General features: G+C 41.9%; 2 protein-coding genes across 4 annotated transcripts in view; both read left to right on the top strand.

The window, feature by feature from the left end:
• map7d2a (MAP7 domain containing 2a) overlaps positions 1–8,283 on the top strand; it is an 11,017-nt gene extending 2,734 nt beyond the window's left edge. The window contains exons 2-17 of one of the 2 annotated variants that reach the window (XM_013911423.1): positions 159–251; positions 685–780; positions 867–944; positions 1,367–1,530; positions 1,622–1,718; positions 2,693–2,782; positions 4,238–4,344; positions 4,427–4,545; positions 4,662–5,023; positions 5,117–5,258; positions 5,347–5,518; positions 5,668–5,772; positions 5,891–5,941; positions 6,153–6,192; positions 7,270–7,924; positions 8,021–8,283. In XM_013911423.1, coding sequence (XP_013766877.1) covers positions 159–251; positions 685–780; positions 867–944; positions 1,367–1,530; positions 1,622–1,718; positions 2,693–2,782; positions 4,238–4,344; positions 4,427–4,545; positions 4,662–5,023; positions 5,117–5,258; positions 5,347–5,518; positions 5,668–5,772; positions 5,891–5,941; positions 6,153–6,192; positions 7,270–7,924; positions 8,021–8,279 — 2,630 coding nt within the window. In that variant the 3' untranslated portion in view covers positions 8,280–8,283. Of the gene's footprint in view, positions 1–158; positions 252–684; positions 781–866; positions 945–1,366; positions 1,531–1,621; positions 1,719–2,692; positions 2,783–4,237; positions 4,345–4,426; positions 4,546–4,661; positions 5,024–5,113; positions 5,259–5,346; positions 5,519–5,667; positions 5,773–5,890; positions 5,942–6,152; positions 6,193–7,269; positions 7,925–8,020 lie in introns of both variants that reach the window. The other variant, XM_013911422.1, reaches the window with a different exon arrangement.
• Positions 8,284–10,270: 1,987 nt separating this feature from the next.
• Positions 10,271–18,909, top strand: LOC102195320 (serine/arginine repetitive matrix protein 2). 2 transcript variants are annotated; one of them, XM_005735421.1, is made up of 10 exons: positions 10,271–10,371; positions 11,581–11,642; positions 11,859–12,545; positions 12,866–13,504; positions 16,510–16,625; positions 16,750–16,861; positions 17,048–17,123; positions 18,025–18,096; positions 18,188–18,337; positions 18,437–18,909. In XM_005735421.1, the coding sequence occupies exons 2-9, from the start codon at positions 11,602–11,604 to the stop codon at positions 18,326–18,328; spliced, it is 1,884 nt and encodes a 627-aa protein (XP_005735478.1). In that variant the 5' UTR covers positions 10,271–10,371; positions 11,581–11,601; the 3' UTR covers positions 18,329–18,337; positions 18,437–18,909. The 2 variants fall into 2 exon arrangements, with proteins under 2 accessions (XP_005735478.1, XP_005735477.1); XM_005735420.1 differs by having other exon boundaries at positions 11,859–12,575.
• Positions 18,910–19,808: the final 899 nt, after the last annotated feature.

The raw sequence follows: 19,808 nt of genomic DNA, 5'->3' as shown, positions 1-19,808 counted from the left end.
AAAACCTCTTCATAAATCCTGTTCACTCCAGTGTATTTACCAATATAAGTACACAGGCAAGCTTGTCCGTTCACACAGTGATTTTGTGACATTGATGTAGTAAAATGATCGTATCGTTTAGATGAACACACCAAGTGTTGCTTTGTTTTGTGCTTTAGGTGAAAAGATGGCACCGCCATCCATCACTCTACTTCCTGACAAGAAATCTCCAACAAACAGTCACAGCTCTCCAGCCCGGACTGGAAAAAACAGTGAGTAATCCTCTCTGGCTTCTGTCACATAAATCACACTTTTCCTTCCATTAATCTGTTTAATCTGGATTAAATTCACTTACTCTCCAATCATTTGGACTTTTGCACAATTGCTTATAGACTGCAAGCCTGCGAATATTAGGGCAGCGTGCTTGAGGGCCTTGCTGTTATCGGTGAATGGAGGAGCGGCTTGTGAACGCTCAACAACAATAACAAAAAGCGACAGTCAACATATGTGACTGACTCCCACATGGAGGATAGTTTCCTCCCGTCTTGCTTGTTTTGGCACTTCTTGACTGAGCATTTTGCCACACAGAAGCCCCTAATCAAGCTGAATGAATGTTTCCCTCTGCTGATGAGAAAGTAGCAGTGCACTGATGTCACCCCACTTTATGCAAAGCTGAGTGTCCTTTCCCTCCATCTCTCCAACCAGCCCCATCTAACACAGAGAAGAAGCTACACATGAATGGGCACGCTTCCCCTTCCCACCTACCTGCTAATGTCAGCAGCAACCATGGAGGTAAACCAAGTAAGTTTCAACTTTTGTTTTTGTTTTATTTTTCTCTTTTATTGCCACTGCCCTGTTTTTGCTCTCTAATATCTTTCCTCTTTCAGTTCTGGAGGGTTACTTGAGGACAGACGACAGGATGCGTTTAGCCAAGGAGCGGCGAGAGGAGAGGGAGAGAAGCCTGGGTAGGTGATGTCCTGGTTTTTGTTTTGTTTTCTATTGGCCTCTGGCTTTTTGTTCCTTTCCAGTTTCAGTCACTCGTTTTTCCCCCCTTCTTCTGCAGTCTAATTGGTTATAGAAGGGCTAGAGGATGCACTTTGAGTTCACTAGGTTTTTGATACGATGTGCTGTGTCACTTTAGAGAGTTTAAGGTAGAAAAGTCCGCAAAAGTAGGTCTCCTACTCGCAGATAATCCCGCAGCGCCAGCGGTGACCTCATGATGACTGGGTTTTCTCACTTCATGATTTCATCTTAGGCGTGGATAGAGACACAAACTCAACTTAACCAAATTAAATTGAACCAAACCAATTTACTAAAGAGAAGAAAAGTCATGGTATGTGTGATGCATGAACAAGCAAAGAGCAAAAAGACACTCTGTCTCTCTCAGCGGCCCGGGAACAGCTAATCAGGGAGAAGGAGCGCAGAGCTCGGCTGCAGTATGAACGCACAGTGGAGGAACGCTGGAGGCGGCTGGAGGAGCAGAGGCAGAAAGAGGATCTCCGCAGAGCTGCAGTGGAGGAAAAGAGGAGGCAGCAGCTCGAGGAGGAGCGGGTCAGCATTTTGTTGTTGTGTGTTTGTGATCGGTGAGTATGGTGAAGTTGTAATGTTTGTGTAAAAGTCACCTCTGCTGTGCTGCATTCAGGAGCGTCTCGAGGCCCTGATGAAACGCTCTCTGGAGCGCAGCCTCCAGCTGGAGCAGAGGACAAAACGCTGCAGCAGAGGCTACCATCAAGGAGCAGGTAAGAATAGTCTGGGTTTTTTTTTCCTGAGAACAAAGAAGCATGGAAGCATATTGTGGGATGGTCTGAAATAGCAGAATACTGAAAAGACACTGCAGCTACATTTTGCTGTATTTCTGTTAGATAACATAACACAGACAAACACTATGTGTGTGTTAAAGAGGGTTGATCATGGCTGACAGCCTGGCTTCTGAAATGCGTGTGAACAGAGATGTTTTCCTGTTTTTCTGCAAAGACATGGTGGAATTACACAGCACGGGTGTATCGCTAATCAGCATCTTTTTGAAGGACAGTTCCTCTGCTCGGTAGTGACAAATGTCCCCCCATCCTCATTCGTATGCAACTTTGTCTCTTTCCAGGAAAAAATCCAAACCTTGTTTCATGTAGGAACTATTTTCTTTCTACTAAACTACACCTGCCAACCAAAAGAAGCATGCATACAGTATAGCTGATATTAGAGCTCAGCTGAGGGGGCTAATGTTTGCATCCTGTCACACTGACGCAAGTCTGTCGTCATAGGTAGATACACACACCCTTCTATACAGTAGGCAGGTGTGGGTTGATAGACAGAAAATAAATTGCATGCAACAAAGTTTGTGGATTTCTACTGAGTATCAGGAACATGATTTCTGGAAAGACACACCTCACTTTTATGTGTGTGTCTTTTGGCACTACACAAGGGAAGACAATGGATAATATGGGCCAGAATGAAAACATGTCAGTTTGATTTTGGAGAGAACTGTCTGTTCAAACGTCTGCAAATGAATGAAGCAAAGTAGATGATACACTAACTCCATGTTTATACACTCAAAAATATGCAAAAACTACAAATTGAAGCTTTAAATTAAAGAAAAAAAATGTTTCTGTTACATGGCTTCACAGCATCCCTGCTGGTCTCTACAACTGGATGAGGAATTGCTCAGATAAACTGTTCACAAATGCTCTGTTTGCTCTGCTCCGCCCGCTGCCTATAGGTGACTGTGAGAATGCCCCACTCCCTCTCTCTGCTGCCTCCGCCTTTTCCCATGGCATTGCCTCCCCCATTCCTGCTGTCAGCGAATCTGGTAAAGTTTAGCCCCCCTTGCCTCCCAAATCCATTACCCCACCTGTTCATCGAAGAGTTACCGTGTGCTTTGTTTCCGGCAACTTTTTCTTTCTGTAACGCACGCCTGTTAAGTTACTCTTTTGCTCAGTTTTATAGCTTCTTTGCTTTTGTATGTTTTGCAGGCGTCGTTGTGTATGTTTTTGCAGTGGCTTTTACATTTGAGTTATTTGCAAAGACAGCATAGAGGCACAGCACTGTGAACACAGTACTATGCCTTCAGGGATTGAAATCAAGACAAAGATGTTATCAGAAAAAGAGGTTTTGCTGTCATGTTTCTAAACTTTTATCCTAAAATACTTGTCTTAATCTGATGTAACGTAATTTTCACATAAAAGCACGCAGAAGTATTTCAGTTTGCTTTTCTTTGCCAACTCTGCAGCACATCTGCGAGTAGACCACCATGCAGGAGAAAGAGGAAAATAAAAGTGCACAGTGTCAGCTTTTTCACAGACTGAATCTTGTTAGTTTAAACTTGTTTCCTCCATAAATTCATCATCATCAAGCCTTTGTATATGATTTTTTTTTTTGCTGTGTTTCACTGTGGCAGGGACATTCCTGTAATCCAGAAAACAACTTCTGGATTAGTATTTAAATTCTGTAGTTAAACTCTGGATTCTGGGTCTGAAATGCTGGAGGGTGTTTCAGAGTTTGTAGATGGGTCGGGGTGTTTTATTGTGATAACCTGAAATTAGGTTTTCAGAGTAAGAACAGCTAAGTGGTGCTGCCTTTGGGTCCCTGGAGCAGGCGGTTTCAGAGATTAATCGTAAGTGACCTAGAATAAAAATATGTGCACAAAAATAGACACAGATACAGCCACACTGAGATGACTGCACTCCTTAGAGACTGTTCAGCTTGATGACAAGGTGCAAAGATGGCAAAAAAAAATATGACGTGGGTGTTGCAAGGTGGTCAGTGTTTAGGGCCTTTGCTTTTGTAATTTGAGTTTGCACAAAATCTGTCTGTTTTCATTTGCAGTCACAAACCAAATGTTGGGAGTGGGTTTCTGCACTGTTTTTCACAGCCACTGTATTGCCACATGTGTGGTTGCATCATGCTGCACTGTAGTGCACTGTAGTGCATGGGTTAATTGCTAAAATGAAAGTGTTAATACCTGATTATGTCTGACTGATGGCTGAATCACAAAAATGCAGATGCAGTGAAATGTTTTCTACATTAGACTTTGCTTATCCTAAGCTGAACGCTCGATGCCTTCCTTTTAATCAGAGAGAGGAAATGCAGTGTTTTTAAAAAAAAATTGAAGGCCTCCTGTAGCTTATTTTCTGCTGTAAAAGTAAGGGTGTAAGCTTTAGTTGTATGCAGCACGTGCTGTCCAGTACTTTTACTGCTACTGCTGTGTCTTTATCTCTCTATCAGTGAGTATCATTCACCAAGATTTATTTCTGTCATCATGCAGCACCCTGCAGCCCTCACAGATCACCTTTCCACACCTCGGTGAACCGTGTAGATCACAACAGAGCTGGACTTCAGGGAGGCTCTCAGTCCACTCCCAACACCCCAAAGGTTAGACCTTGGACAACATCTTTAAGAACGAGACATTAGTGGATACAGGCTATGATTTAAATGAAGCTAACACTTCTTACAGAAAGAGCGGCTGCGCAGAGAGAGAAGAACTGCATCCCCAGGTTGTGGGTCCCCTGTGAGAAGATCTGAATCTCCTGCCAGTTTCACCAAACATTTGGCTTCCCCTCCCACCCCTTCCAAGTAAGCTAAACTGTTGGTAAAAGGTGGGCAAATGTATCTCTGAGCATGAGCAGTACTTTGTTCAGTTTGTTATAAAACTATATTCTTAAGCTGGACATCTCCTTCTGTGTGCCTAGGATTCGCGCCCAGTCTCCTAGCAATGCACATCAGTACCATTACTCACCGACAAGACAGCGCCCCAACCCGAGTGATAATAGAAAAGCAGAAAATGACAAGGTGGGAAAAAAGGGCGAGCGCACCAAAGCTGACACTGCAGTGAAAAAGAGCGCTGACATCAACAGCTTAATTTCATCTCCACCAGCTCAGAAGAATATGGCCAGTAGTGAAATCGCTAAAACCAAATCCTCCGATAAGTACCTCAAAGGAGACACTATTGAAAAATGTCAGTCGCCTGAAAGAGGAAACCAGCTGACTTCCAAAGGAGATCCCTTAGAGATGATGACACAGAGCAATTTTCTGGATGGAGACAAGAAAAAAGGTGGATTCTATAAGTTCCTTTTTTTTCCCCCTTTACATTCAGTTTTACTACATATGGAAGAGTCTTACTCCATGTTTGTTTATGTGATAGAAGCAGCACCATGCACAGGCAAGGTGGCTGCTGGCACATCAAATGCAGAGGAGGCTAGCAGGTTGCTGGCTGAGCGTAGGCGCCAGGCTCGGGCTCAGAAAGAACTGGAGGAGAAAAAACGGGAGCAGCAAGAAGAAGAAGGAAGGTGAGTTGATTGATCTGGAATGACCTTAAATAAGGTCTGGAATACACGTAAAACATGTTGATGACGAATTCATATGCATGTGGATCAGGTTACCAGAGGAACGGAAGCAACTTGCACAGGAGCAGCAACGGCAGGAGCCAGTGAATCAGCAAGTGAAGGAGAGAGGAAGGCGTGAGGCAGACGCTCATTTGAAACAAGAAGAAGAGAAACGGAAGAAGGAACAGCAGGAGAAGGAGCTACAGGCCCAGATGGACAGAGAGGTCAGTGGTCTTTATAAAGTGCTGGTCTGTTATTATTGCTAATTATTCTGCATTTAGATTTTTGTAGATTTCTTGTCTTTAAAATTTTTGGATTACTGTATAAATCATTGCAGTCTTTGGCTATGTATGGATCTTCTTGCTCTCAACAGAGAGAAAAAGCCAAAGTCCTGGCTCAAGAGGATGTGGAGCGTCAGCGGCAAGACAGAGAACTGCAGACACAGCAAGAGGAAGAGGAGCGGCAACAAAGAAAAAAGGTTACTGTAGACACAGACAAGTCAACTGCTGTATTCAGATTGCATTTCTTCTCTTGAAATATCTGTTTGAATATCTGGAAAGTTCCCAGAGTGATTGAATATTGATATTCTTTTCCAGAGAATTGAGGAGATTATGAAGAGAACTAGGAAGGGTGAAGCTGAGTCGAAGGTACTGTAAGAGACAGCTTCTGTCCTCATACAGTAGACCTGCTGCCTTTAAGCACCCGCTGACTGTTTGATATTTTTTTCTTTTGACTTTAATTTATTACAACTTTCTCATGTTGTTATCTTTATTAAATTCTATCATTGGTGATACTTTGGTTGAGTGTCCTGATTGCCTTAAATGTTTACTTGATCGTCTCTGTTCTGCGCTGAATCAGATGGAGGAACAGGTGGAGACAAAGCGCGTCTCGCCACCAGGTTAGTGTGTTATTCAGTCCCCCCCTGCTGATCCGCTAAGTTTTGCTTGCTGGTCCTGCTTACTGTGCTCTGCTGTAAAGAAGCAATCAGGGCATGCAAGGTTTATGATTTAATTCAAGGGTTCTCAAACTTTTGGGTGCCAGGGCAGCTGCTCCTTACAAGGGAGCACATTTTCTAAGGGTCCCCTCGTAGTCCCAGCACCAATAAGCCACAAGCTTCTAACAGTCCCATTCAGAGTGTCATTGCAACTGTGTGTTTCCACGCCTGTGTCCTGGTATTAAACACCAACGCATTTCAGTTGGTTTAGGTGCAAAACAGTTGTATATTTTCAGCATACCCTTAATGTTACTAGGATCCAAATACAAAATTGTCTTCCTGTCTGACTTCATTTACATCTGACGAGACGTAGTGCATACTGGCCATCCCGTTTCAGCTCTCAAGAAAACCAAACTCAGCATGTCAGCCAACTCAACCAAGCTATGCAGCAGTGAGAAGGGTTTGTTGCACCCTGAATGTCACCCCGATGGCTATGGATATTCCCCCGGACCCCACTTTGAGAACCACTGATTTAGCTTGAATGAATTTGCAGTAGCTAATTTTGAGCATGTGCCACAGCATCTACATTTTTATGATTTGGCTTGTTCTGGTGCTTTGGCTTTGATTATTCAGAAGAATGAGTGTGACCCTCAGCTGATGAAGCCACATTTCTAAGCATTTAAAATCTTTCATGGTGTTTCTGCAACGTTTGGTGGCGTATGAGGAGACACGGACTTCCTTCCTGGTGCTGAAAGGGCACCTTTCAGTGAAGTGCCAAGGGAGCTGACTGTAAAATTAGCCGCTCTTGAAAATGCCCTTGGAAGATTTATTCAGCTCTGTCTCTAGCGGGCTGCTCTGCACAATCTGAGCTTATGCTTTATTTGAGCTGTCCTTTTGTTTTTTTACCTGCTAAGCCGATGCTGTGGGTAATGACATCTGTGATATCTTCTGTTAAAACTTCAATTAAATGTTAGTGTTGAACTGGACAGTCGACACAAAGGAAAGCCCACTGTAAAAGATAAACCTTTTAATTCTTCACAGGTAATATAAAGACTATTCAAAGCAATGCTCAGGTTAAAGAGCCAGCAACCAAAAAGGTTGACTTTCAGGTTAAAGAGCAGGTCATAGTTCAGGTCAAAATAAAGGACAGTGCTCTCGGGAAGACAGACACAGTCACAGCAGCAGCACAGATGGACAATCAGAAGCAAGTAAAAAACAACACTCATCTCGTGACGCACAGTGTTCCTGACAAGAAATCTGAGACAAGACAAACCAGGGAAGAGATTAGCAGCCACCTTAAAGTAGCCAAAGCCTGTGTACTCCAGCAAGAGGGGGGAGAGATGGAAATGAATGTAAACCAGCAGCACAGAGCAAGTGTTAATGTCACAGACCAAATCATGAAAGACCCCACAAAGCTGAGGGGAGAGGGCGTTATGATGAATAGTGGAGGAAAGGGTGGAGGAAGTGCCTTGAAGAGGAGTGCTCCAACAGCTGAAGCAAGCAAAGAGCAGAGCGTGGATGTGCCATCAGCTGACAAAGCTGGGGGAAAGGATAAAGGAGGGTCCCAGCTTGGGGTTGGTAGACCTCCCGTGAAACCCCTTCCAATGGGAAACCTGTCACCACCAGTCATCAAGCTGGAGCCACTCGATGTGAAGCACACAGGGTCTTGCAATGAGGTGCAGTCGATGGAGGTCAGGTGAGTCATTAGGTAACACTTTATTACTAAAATGTGAGCGTTGGGGGGCTGTGTGAATATGTAATATATATGATTTCTCACATTGTCATATTTCAGCCCGGCCTCAAAGGAAGAGCTCATTTCGATCCCAGAGTTCTCACCTGTCAATGAAATCCAGAGCAGCGGCATGAGTAACACCCGGGCCCTCGAAGAGCTGATGGACCTGACAGGGAGCATCACCTATGCTAAACTGTCCTCTGAAAGCAGCATCGGTGACTGCAACAAGAACCTCATTGAGGGTGTCGTCAGTCCCGTCTCAGACTCAAAGCTCATTGGGATGGCACCTCCGTCCTCGAATAAACTAAGCATCAAGTAGCTGATTAATTCCTTTCTCTTCCTCTCTTGCTTGCCTTGTCTCTGTCCTCTCCATCTCTGTCTCTCACACACAAGCACACATACGCTCACAAGGATGTCACATTTTGGATATGTGCTCTTGTGTCATTAAAATAATGGGAATAGAGCCATAGAGATTGACCTAAAAATGTTCAATATGACCTTCAATATAAACAAAACATCTCCTATTTAGTAATAACATAGCAAATGACTGTATTACAGCTGTTGTGAATCTGCAGTTCTTGTTCTGAGGACAAGTATCCACATGTGACAGACAGTCAGTAGATGTGTGACCCGATGGAGGAAAAAAATATCAGGGATTTGAATACTAGAAAAATTTCAAAAACATACTATTACTTAAATACATTAGCTAGAGAAGAGCTTGCCCTGCACAGATTCCTTACTGGCTCCCAGTTCATTTTCATGTTGTATTAAAGCCTGCTCAGAGCACTGATGACTGTAGCCTTTCCAAACACCCTCCTAAGCCTTTAAACGATATTCAAAGTGTTGCTGGGAAGGCAAGACTATTTAATGTTCATGACAGGTTTATTTTTAATGCTAGCAATGTTACTGGTGTGTGTATTGATATTGGATTTATGTAACAAACTAAAATCCAGGCAACTCCAACTATGTATTATTTACTTTCTGTCCCAGCAAACTATAATCTTGATATTTTCCCTTTATTCCCTTTTCAAATCTTTCTAACTGCATGCAAATGAGGAGGGAAATGACCTTAAAAAATTCCAAGTAAACTTGAATGTTGCAGCAAACTAAAAACAAGTCATGTCACCAATGCAAAGAAAGTACCAGTATGTTGCAGAGCAGAACCAGTCTTCTACAAATATACAGAAGTCAAGAAAGCAAGGCAGCCTTAAACTTCTTGTTATTTAAAAAGATATCGGTAGGAGTGCCTTGCTGTGTTGGACCCAGTGCTAACTTATCTGTGAAACAGAAATTTCCCTCTATGTCTGGATACTGAACTGGTCTGAAGGACTGAAGGGCGCAGGGACAGGAATGTTTGCTGAGCGACTTGCAAATGATCTGGCCTGTAGCTTCAAAGATACTGTTTACTGCTGACCCCCCCCTTACATCTGAGATCATGAACACTTCTTCAACAATTCAGTGACATTCACTTTCTGTATTGCGTTAAAATGTATTTTCAGTAGAGATGCCTTATCTGGGACCGAGCAGCTGCTTTACTTCAGTGCTTATTTTGTGTTTATCTTAACTTGATCACTGGGATAGTTGTGTGTCTGTGACCTGTAATACTTGAAACTCGGTTTGAAATGCATCATGTCTGCCATGGTGTAGACAGTAATGTCGACATTCAGTGCAGTTAAGAAGTGACATTTAGTTTTTGTTGTCAAACAACCCAAATCAATGGCCATATAACAGTCTTATGCAAAGTAGCCACATTGAAATATAAATCATATATCTGAGTTATGGTTTGATATACACTATATATATTTTGCATATTCAAACAGCTGGAGGACTGGAAAATGGTTATGAATTAATAATACACAATGCCACATCAAAGAAGTATTCACGCTTGCTCATTGCCATACATGAAACCAGTGTCAGTCACCTAGCGTATGTAATTACTGTAGACATTGTGCATGATTAGCATGGATATCTGAAACAATAAAGCGCAAAACTGAGAATTTCGACTTTTTTGGCTCTGTGGTCATGTGTGCCTATTATATGAAGCACGGGTGGTGAGGATCATAAGCACTCAGCAGTCTGCAAAACCCTGAAATGAACAATGACTGTGATTATTTACTTGCACCATGTTGATAACGGGTTTTTTTTGTTTTTGTTTTTTGCCTGTTTCGCGTTATTTATTTACTGACTTCTTGCGGTGGGTAGGATATCCTTCAGTTTATGCTATATTATTTAAACTAAAATGATTGCTACGATAGAGTCATGACACAGAAGGTGGCGCTAATGCGCCTTTACGCTTTTCGCTAACTGCCGAGTAAAATACAAGAAGACGCAGTAGAAGAAGAAGAAGGCCGTGAGACGACGAGTGCTGTGTCGTGCTCAACGTTCGTCTTTCACTCTTCCGTTGCGTTTAGGTAAGTACCTCTCGAAATGGCCGAATTGCACGCATTGGTGAACCTTTTGTTTTATTTTGTGCAACGTGTTGTTACTCCTATGAAAGGATTCGGGTGAATGTCATTTTGGAAGGTTAGCGTAGGGACGTTACCAACTAACGAAATATCCCAAGTAGCTAGCTATGCTCAGCTAACTTTGCAATTAGATGCGCTTTTAGTTTATTCTTTTTTTTTCAAAAAACAAACAAAAAAACCAAATGTTGACCTAGTCAAAACATTGAGGCGATGTACTCGGGCCTGGCGTGGGGTGGTTTTCACTCGTGCTTGTCTGGTGTTATTTTCACCAACAGCTGAAGCGAGCTGATGCCAAAAATGGAAGCACGGTCAGCTTTAGACGAAACTAAAACGGCGCCCACCATGGTAAACCCACCCACCCAGCCTATCTACGCGTACTGTTTTTAAGTTAGAATTTACGATGATACAATCAAGCCTGTATCAATGGAGGTCACCTGGTTTTTGTCTTTTCGTAGCAAACTGTTTAGCCGTCGAGTTTAATTAGGGTCGCCACAATGAGCCAAGAGGCTCTGGTAAAAGGAGGTGTGGGAAATGTGGTCCTTTCATAGCGGTGTTATCGCAATTTCTTGCTCATTCTCACGACTGGGATGCTCTAAACATGAGGAATTGAGGCGAATATAAACATGTTCGTTAGAAACGACAAGCAGTCGGCGCTAAAAGAAAACCCTCTCCGTTTCCTGTCTCGCTCTTTTTTTTTATTTTGCAGGGTTTTTTTTTTATATCTTCGTAACATCCTATTTAGTGTTTGTTCCTTTAGAAAGTGTGACTCTAAATTTTTGTGAAAACCTCTTTAGAAGCAAGTATGGACACTGCGCAGCCATCTTGGGTAGTTGTTTTGAAGGAATATGTAAATTGCAATTGATTTCAATGAAAACTGGACTTCAAGCCTAAAAAGGCAACTTGTCCCATTATAATTAAACTACATTTTTAACTGGAAGTAAATAGAACTATATATCTGTCAATCTTAGATGTTGCACATGTCTGCTTGTCTTTTGTATTGGTGGTGGTGGTGGGGGGGGGTAGTAAAGTTACCTATTAAATCACATCAAGTGCATAACCAAGATGTGGATGGCCGAGAAGTCAGGATAGGCCTCTTTGAGAGTCTAGCATTACATCTCATTAGGATCAATGATTTCAATTTCTTTTTGTCCATAGATTATTCACTGTCTGCTAAAGATGGTCCGAACGCATTTTGGACCACCACGCTTAAAGCCCAGGTAATGACTTTCAGTTGTATCTAGTTGCATTAGCATCACCTGGTGTTATGTTCATCATAAAGTTTATAAGTTAACTCATTCACTGCCATTGACGTCTATAGCCGTCAATGGCAGTGAATGAGTTAATGACTTAACGTGAACTCTGGACTTCATTTTTAAAAATGATTTAAAGTGTTTGGTGGAACTTACCAGTTTTTCTTTCTTGTGTCCTGTTAGACCTTATGGAGATAGTCATGCTACTGGACACAATGAAGGCAATTACAACCCCAGTTCTAGAAGTCGAAGAGATGCCCAGGGCTACCCAGCAAAGCCTCCACTTAACTGGAGGGAATCCAGAGGTAGAGGACGACCCCCACCTGTCAGAAGAGTTCCTCTGATGGGAGAGCAAAGGGAGCCACGTTTTAATAACTGGAGGTCCCAAAATCAGGATTCCTTTCAACCGTACCATCCTAAAATGGAACCACACCATAGCCAGAGACGGCTGCCTCCATCTAGGCCAACCCGCTCCCCTCAAGTCCAGCATCAGTCATCATCTCATGGTCCTGCGCAAGGACATCATAGTCAGAGAGGTCCATCTTTTCATGGTCACCCCTCTGGTCACAGATCATCTTCCCCAAGGCATTTTCGTGGCCACCCAGCTGATAGGAGGCCAGGCTCTGCACCAGGCTACCAGGGATCTTTCAAAGGCCCCAAAAGGCAGTCAGGCTTTCCTCATCAGGAGCAGCGGAGTCGAGACCCTCGAGGGAATTACAGTCCAAGAGAAAGGCCCACTCAGGAACATTCGGGTCACAACGTGAAGCGCTGGCACGAGGCTGGATCATTCTCACATAATGGGCAACATGGGCCCTCGGGGTCACAGAGGAACCCCAGAGAGATGCATGCGAGAGGCTCGTGTACAGAGAGGTACAGCCGTGAAGCAGCAAGCCCAGCTGGGTAAAATTATTAAAGCAGAGGCCTGAAGGTGGCCTGTCCTCCCAGTCAAAGGGGCTGTAATGATTACTTCTACTATGTCCCAGCTCATAGTTATTAGAGGGGGTTAATGGGGGGACCTGTGTAAATGTGGTTATACCTGCCATTGAGGAGTATCACACCTGTAAATACTCTTTGAAAACGTACTCCTACCTGTTTACTTCTGTCATTTAAGAGTTAAGTTCCGTCTCCAACTTAAAATGGCAATGGATCTGTCATTATAATGATTTCTCTATTGTTTGATGGATATGCAGGTGGTCATCTGAGCAAGACTCCAGGCGCCAGCGTGGTCCCATGGAGAGGCAGGGTAGCCGATCCCACAGTAGAGAGAGGGCACAAGATGTGCCTCACCCACCTCCTTACAGATCCCCTTCATGGAAAGGGGGCCCATCACCTTCATCCTCCTACCACAGGGGCCCTCAGGAGAGGCAAATGGCAGGACCCCGCAAGAGGAGGATATCAGACATCAGCATGTCCTCCTCGGACGCAGCACTGGAGCATGGCAATGCAAAACAGATCCGGAGAGTGAGACCCCAACTGCTCAGCATTCCCAGGCCATTTGGTGGCAAACCCTTGTCTCTTAGGGATAGAAGTTTCCTGGTTAAGAGCCGACAAGTCAAAGCAGAGTCACTCATGAGGCTCAGAATACCCCCATATGTGCGACCGAGGTTTCGCCTGGGTGATTCTGCTTTCCAAGGAAATGCCAGCTCTGTTCTTGCTCTCAGGAAGAAACGTTTCCAATTAAATGCAGTACCCCTGAGAAAAGTGGAGACAAGAAGGGGAAAACCCCCACAGTCACTCCCCAGAGAAGAAAGCAGTGCCAACAAGTCTTCCAGAGACTCTGATACAGGAAAAGAGCAGGTGGAGTCTCGTCGGTCCATGAACGCGCACAGGTACGGTATTTTCCTTGTTGCACTGTTCGCAGGGGCTTGATGATGATTAGGAGGTCAAGAATGTCTCTATGTGAAAGGGGGTCCCAACTGTGGAAAAAGGAGATGTCATGATGAGCTAAATGTGCAGCAGTGGTTCGGTTGATGTTTTCACATACCACCACATATGTATCAGAGTATCTACCTGTCAAGTGGGATGGAGAGAAGTTTTATGCGTCTGTTACACAGGATCTAATTTAAATCTTCGCCAAAAGATTTAATAACCCCCTTGATGAAGAGTTTGAGCTTTGCTGTCAAAGGATTCTTCTGTCAGCACTTGCTGACTTGATCTCAAAAGAAGTGCTCGTCAGCATATTCTGAAGCCCTTTTCATCCACAAATTGATGTTAACAGCTCTCATGTAAAACAATATGTCGCTGTATGCAAAACAAGATAAATGATGGGCGTGAAGAGGACCGCATTTGGCATCACCTAAACTGTAATTACATGCTTCACCTTAGTGGAAACATGGTGTTCAGAAGTGTGTTCACGAGAGATCCCGGTGAACAATATATAATACTAATATATATGAAGGAGAACAGGCGAATATACATACCACAGCAGTTGTGGTCATCGCGTTGTCAAGTTCTGGTCTTGCACAGAGCTTCCTATCCAACCCCCCTGCTCCTAACTCGGCTCTCCAGATAAGGAAACACATTATGTCTATGCTCTATCAAGAAGCAGTTAAGCAGCCCACCATAACCTCAAAACAAATGGCGCAAATCAGAAGACGAGGTCACTGTGCTGCTGAAGGCTCCATTGGGCTGAAATTTTATCACAGCCTCCTGAAAATGGTGCGATTGTCACTAAGTACGGCGATTGTTGCCTTAAAATGCGTATTTCCTTGCAGAAAAAGAAATCTGAAAGCTTTACATTGTTTTATGACTAACTACTGTTCAGGGTGTTAGGATATGAGACAGAAAAATCGTAAGACGAGGCAAGAAGAAAGCTGCACATACAGTCATAATTTCAAGACGGAGGATGATTGCAGAGACCAAAAAGCCAGTAAATCTCAAATAAACTGGGACACTGGTTAACATGGCTGCTGTTCATAGTAGCTGGCGAAGTGCACTTGCATTTATTTGCAGTGATTAATTAGCTAAGCCATAACCCTTAATTTGTTCCCTTCAAATAATCCAGTAAACAAACTAATGCTTGAGTCTGGAAAACATAAAATATTTAAAACCAGAGACAAGGAATTGAGCAAAAATTTTAAAAACAACCAAAAAAGCCTCCGAAAATCTAGCACTTACCACAGTCGGGACTGTTTCTCCTTGAGCTTTCATCAGATGTGTGCGTCCAATATGCAGACACTGTGGAACTTCCAGGCATTTTAGCCACTCTGTGTCAGACAGAAGTAAAGCAAATTCATTTTCAGCAGAAGGACTGGATCAGCTTATCAGAATCAAATGGTTTGGACAAACGTAACCATGAAGCTCAGTGGTGCTACATCATTGCCAATCAGCACAATGAAGAGGAGCCAAACTGCTACTTGCACTTCATGCAGTGGATCTAAGCGCTGGAACTGTTGCTCTGCAGTCACCACAACTTCATAAGAAACGGTCTCATAGCACCCCATCTTTTCTGACATACCCCACATAACTAGCATGTCAGTTCTGGAGAATTATTTGAAATTTTTCTAATGAAATGCATGAGGGATAATCACATCAACAAGTTAAATCGGCAACTGTAGAGCTACGCCATGGACAAATCACATCAGATCACCCTTCCTTATATGAAATGTCTTGATATGACACCTTAAATTTTTTGGAAAAAGCACTGAGATCACAAAGGTACGCAATATCAGTGAGGCCCATAGATATGACACCAATGGATGCAAAAGAATGGAAAGATATTACAAGACTCCTCAATCCTAATGGGATACTAAAAGAGAACAGATACAAGATCAGCTTTCTCTTTGCATCTGCGTCACATCTTGTTATTTATTTTTATTTAAATCAGCGTGAACGTAAGCTGGACTATCAGGTTACCTGTCCCGTCTGATGTCTGACCCAAATCAAATAATAAATGTGTGGATCACGAGCCTCATGGACAGTAAAACATTTGAGCCATTTTACGAGGCAACTGCAACGAAAGTCTCTAACCCAAACTTGTGAATGCCAGCCTGTAAAGACAACAATGCAACAAACATTCTCCATCGAATATCCCTGATCTACCCAAATGTAAGTTTAAACTACAGTGGAAGAGGAAAACTGAGTGCCATTGTAGCCCATCGATGGCAGAACTGGCAAACTGATCCCAGCCTTTTCTTCCAATATACCTAACATCCCTACATTTAAGAAGAGTATGATTGGATGGAAGCCTCCTTTGTTGGCACTAAAAAGCCTCAAGTAAGTCCTCTCTAAACCTGGACTTGTTTGTGAACAGACAACCTTTAGATCATCTCTTGAAACTAAGAAAAAACAAGCTGTGCCTCTACCTTCAGAACTATAGATCACTTGGTGACTCCAAACTCACCTTTAAAGCATGGGGAAGCCCTTTGGATGATGAAAACTGAAGATGACTAAAGGAACAACATGGTGTGGTCTGATTATAAAGCCTTCAGAAATTCATTCTGACATTGGGGGGGGGAAAAATGCATTGCCTTCCTGCACTTGTGAAAGAGGGATGATAGAAGACTTGATCTGATCTCTTAACGTCGTCCAACATTTGGCTCCTCTGTCAATCACTGAGTAAATGAAGAGAGCACTGATTGATTCAGGGTACAAAAATAGGAGTAAAGGAGCATGGACATTCCATGGGTTTTTTGTAAGTACCCAAGCGATGCGTGGCTTTTTGAATTGTCAGCATACAAAACAGTTTTGTTCATTACTGGTTTAAATTGCATTACTTAAGAGCCGCCAGGCTTTCTTTTAGTTTGTACTAGAGGTCTGTTTTTATTCAGAGATTTCAAGTTATTTATGTTCAGAACTGGTGTTCTCAACACCACCTCTGTGACTTTCTCCTCAGATCTTCTCCCATAGAGAAACGTGATCTTGTCGTTTTGTCGCACTGGCCACCAGGACCGAGCTCCTCCTCCAAGGACTGCTCGCCTCCAAAGGGCCGTAGCCCAAAGTCAAAGAGTGGTAAGTCAGGTTTTTGTGTAATTGTCTTATTTCTAATTTTTTTTATTTTAATTTTCATCTGATAATCTGTTGAAGGTGTCAACTGTTTTAAGTAGTGTCTTCAAATGTTTTTTGTTTGTTTTAGATCACAGTTCAGATGCCGATACCACACCAAACAGACGCCTCTCTAAGTCAAGTGATACCAGATCTTCTCCTGAAGACAGAAAACAGGAATATTTGGACAAGAGGGTCTTTAGGTACATTGGAAAGAACTATGCCAGTGTTCGAGGCGGTGTTCTTGCTTTACTGGGAGGTTCAGTCTTTTTCAAAGACTGCTGTAACAGCCTCATGCTCTTTTAGTTGTATGGGAAAAATGTATGATTTCACAGAAGCATAAAAATAAGGTATTCTTCAGGTTTCTGATGGCTATTTGTTTTTTGTAGGCCTGTTAATATGATGCATGACAGCTACAGACCTGGGAGACCCTTAAGGAAAGGACCCGGACCCGGACCCATGCAAGTGAGTGAAAGAAACAGTGCTGAAGAAAAGATCATCCATAAAGACAGACTGCTCTAAATGTACAGTAATAATCAGAAACTTGTGTAAAACAATGTCAGTCTGCATTAATAAGTTAAAGTAATTATAATTAAATATATTTGCAAGATCAAATATGAAAGAAACTAAATAGTCTGCATGTTAATGTAGATGTTTTCAGTGAAATCATAAAATTTAATGCTGGGCTATAAAACAATCAGAGTACTTTATTAAAGGGAAAGAATGTCAGTGTTGAAAATTGTAGGCTTTTAAATTCAGACAGGCAATAATGTGGCCTGTCAGACATTACTTAAGGGTGTCGTTACGCCACCACAACAGCCAATCATAATGGACATGTTTCTGTTATCTGCGAAAGGACATGTGCTAAACCTGAAGCTAAGTATTCTTATCCAAATACTTGTATTGTAGAAAAAGTAAATGTGTGCGGTGACTGATAGAAAGCCTAAATGATGTTAGCTGCTGTTCTCAGATTTTCAAGACATGATTAATAATGCTAGATATTAAATTTGTTCTCAAATTTAAAAGAAAAATCATAAGTTTCCCAATTTTCAAGGACATATTATTTTAACATTTATTTTTGATAAGTTTAAGAGTTGGTGAATAGACTGGTTATTGCAGCTAGTAATGCAGACCGATTTCTCTATTGTGATAAAAGTTTTGTCCATATCAACCAACTCTGACTATATTGAGATTGCAGAGGTATGAAGATAAACTATTATTAACACTTTATAGCATCCTGACATTGAAACTAGTTTAAAAACACAGCAGTAATGTTTTGGAAAATGTAAAACTAATTTGTATTGTGATTACAGTACAATCACACAAATGTTGTATATACTCAGCTTTTACCATTGTGCTTTTACAGAGAACAAAGTTCACTGGTGGTCCACGGAGGATGGGCCCTGAACTGTCTGGGAATTTTAGAAGACCACTCATGGTAAGTAGAGAGATCATCTCTCTTGTTGGAAAAGAAGCATTCGTTCTTTAAAACGAATTCTTCATTACATGTTTGTTTGTTTTTGAAAAAGGAGAGCTTGGTGCCGCGTCCTTTCCCGAGTCAGAGACCAGTGTTCAGAAAGAGTTACAGTATCGTGTCCAAATACCGTAACATGAGAGTGATGCGTCAGCGCGCACCGTACAACCGAGGACCCAACCAGCAACGGTGGTGATGACCACTAGTGAGTTGGGAAACATCAGTGGCTTCAAGTTTGATACGTGCTTCAGATGCAACACGTAAGAAGATTCTAAAGATTTTTTTTTTTCTTTTTCTTGTATAGGTCCTACGTTCAGCTAACATGGATGGAGAAAAATTCTCATCAAGCTCTTTGCTGTCAGGGGACTGCAGAAAGCTTCACTACAATCCCATCCTGCATCGTGAAAGCTTTTTATTCAATTTATTTTGGTGTTTTACTTTATTCTTTGTAAAAGTACTGCAGTATTTTGGTTGACATTGTCTGTAACATAGGCCATTGTATTATACAGCCCTGCTTTTTCCTCTCTTCAGATGATTTGGTAATTGCTGCTTGTGATTATGGGAGTCCTTGTTTGGGGTTTTTTGTTTGTTTTTTAATACCAACAGCGTCACATTTCAGATTTAAGTACAAAAAAAATCTCTTTAGTATCTGACTTTTACTGTCCATAAAGACCCACGATGAGATGTCTTTGATTAGAAAACAGTCTCAGTGGACACTTGGGTACTACTTGTAAAATGTGTTTAAACACTTTCAATAAAATGAGATTAAGCACTCAGTCTCAGCCTTTTTCCCAAACAACATTAACAGTGTACAACATTTAAAAATAATACAATGATTTTCATACTGTGTAACCCTTTAATGAGTGCAAAGACCTCGGTGGATACAGGTTTTGGGAATCGATGCCACAAATGTTTAAATCAGATGCTGTAGATTTCCTGTTTTTTGTTTGTTTTGTTTTTTTCCCTCCCGTTTCCTACAAAAATACAGACTATCCTGTAATTATACATTTAGAAAATAAGTGGGGTTTTTTTCTTGTATTAGTCCTTTATTTATCTAGGTAAAAAATCTGATATTAAAAATCTCATTTCCAAGAGAGACCTGGCAACAAAAGTCAAAATACACGTACCACATAAGTATATAACATTTAAAACATACAATATCCCGTACAAACGTAAAGAATACACAATAACAGAACAAATTAAGAGCAACATTAAAAACACAGAGTAAAAGTTATTTTCTCTGAGGTTTATTTTAGTAATTCACAGAAAGTGTTCTTGTACCTTGGTGAAGTTTGAGTGCCTATGGGGGTTGGGGGTCTTTATTGATAGGAAAAGCTAATGAAAATACAGTAAAAAGTTCAAAATCTTCACATTTCCTAAAGCTGTACATTTGATAGGCTTTATTATTTTCACTTAAAATGTTAATGTAAATGGTTAAATATTACTGATATTAGCTGCTAAATATTATACATCTTTTAAAGTTGGGGCACTGTGAAATTAGTCATTAGGCATTATGACAAATGCCATGTCCTGAAGCAGTTTTTTCCACCTCAGAACATTTTTCATACTAATTTTTCCAGAGGTCCATCAGATCTAGAGAAAGCCATGTGTGCCTTTGTTAACCTTAGACTACAGCATTGTAAACAACTAGTGAATCATCTCTTACAACTATTCTA

The sequence above is a fragment of the Pundamilia nyererei genome, unplaced genomic scaffold, assembly GCF_000239375.1.
Source record: "Pundamilia nyererei isolate P.nyererei 1_Seehausen unplaced genomic scaffold, PunNye1.0 scaffold00064, whole genome shotgun sequence".
In the NCBI taxonomy this organism is placed as follows: Eukaryota; Metazoa; Chordata; class Actinopteri; order Cichliformes; family Cichlidae; genus Pundamilia; species Pundamilia nyererei.
This window is presented reverse-complemented; position numbering and strand designations above follow the sequence as displayed.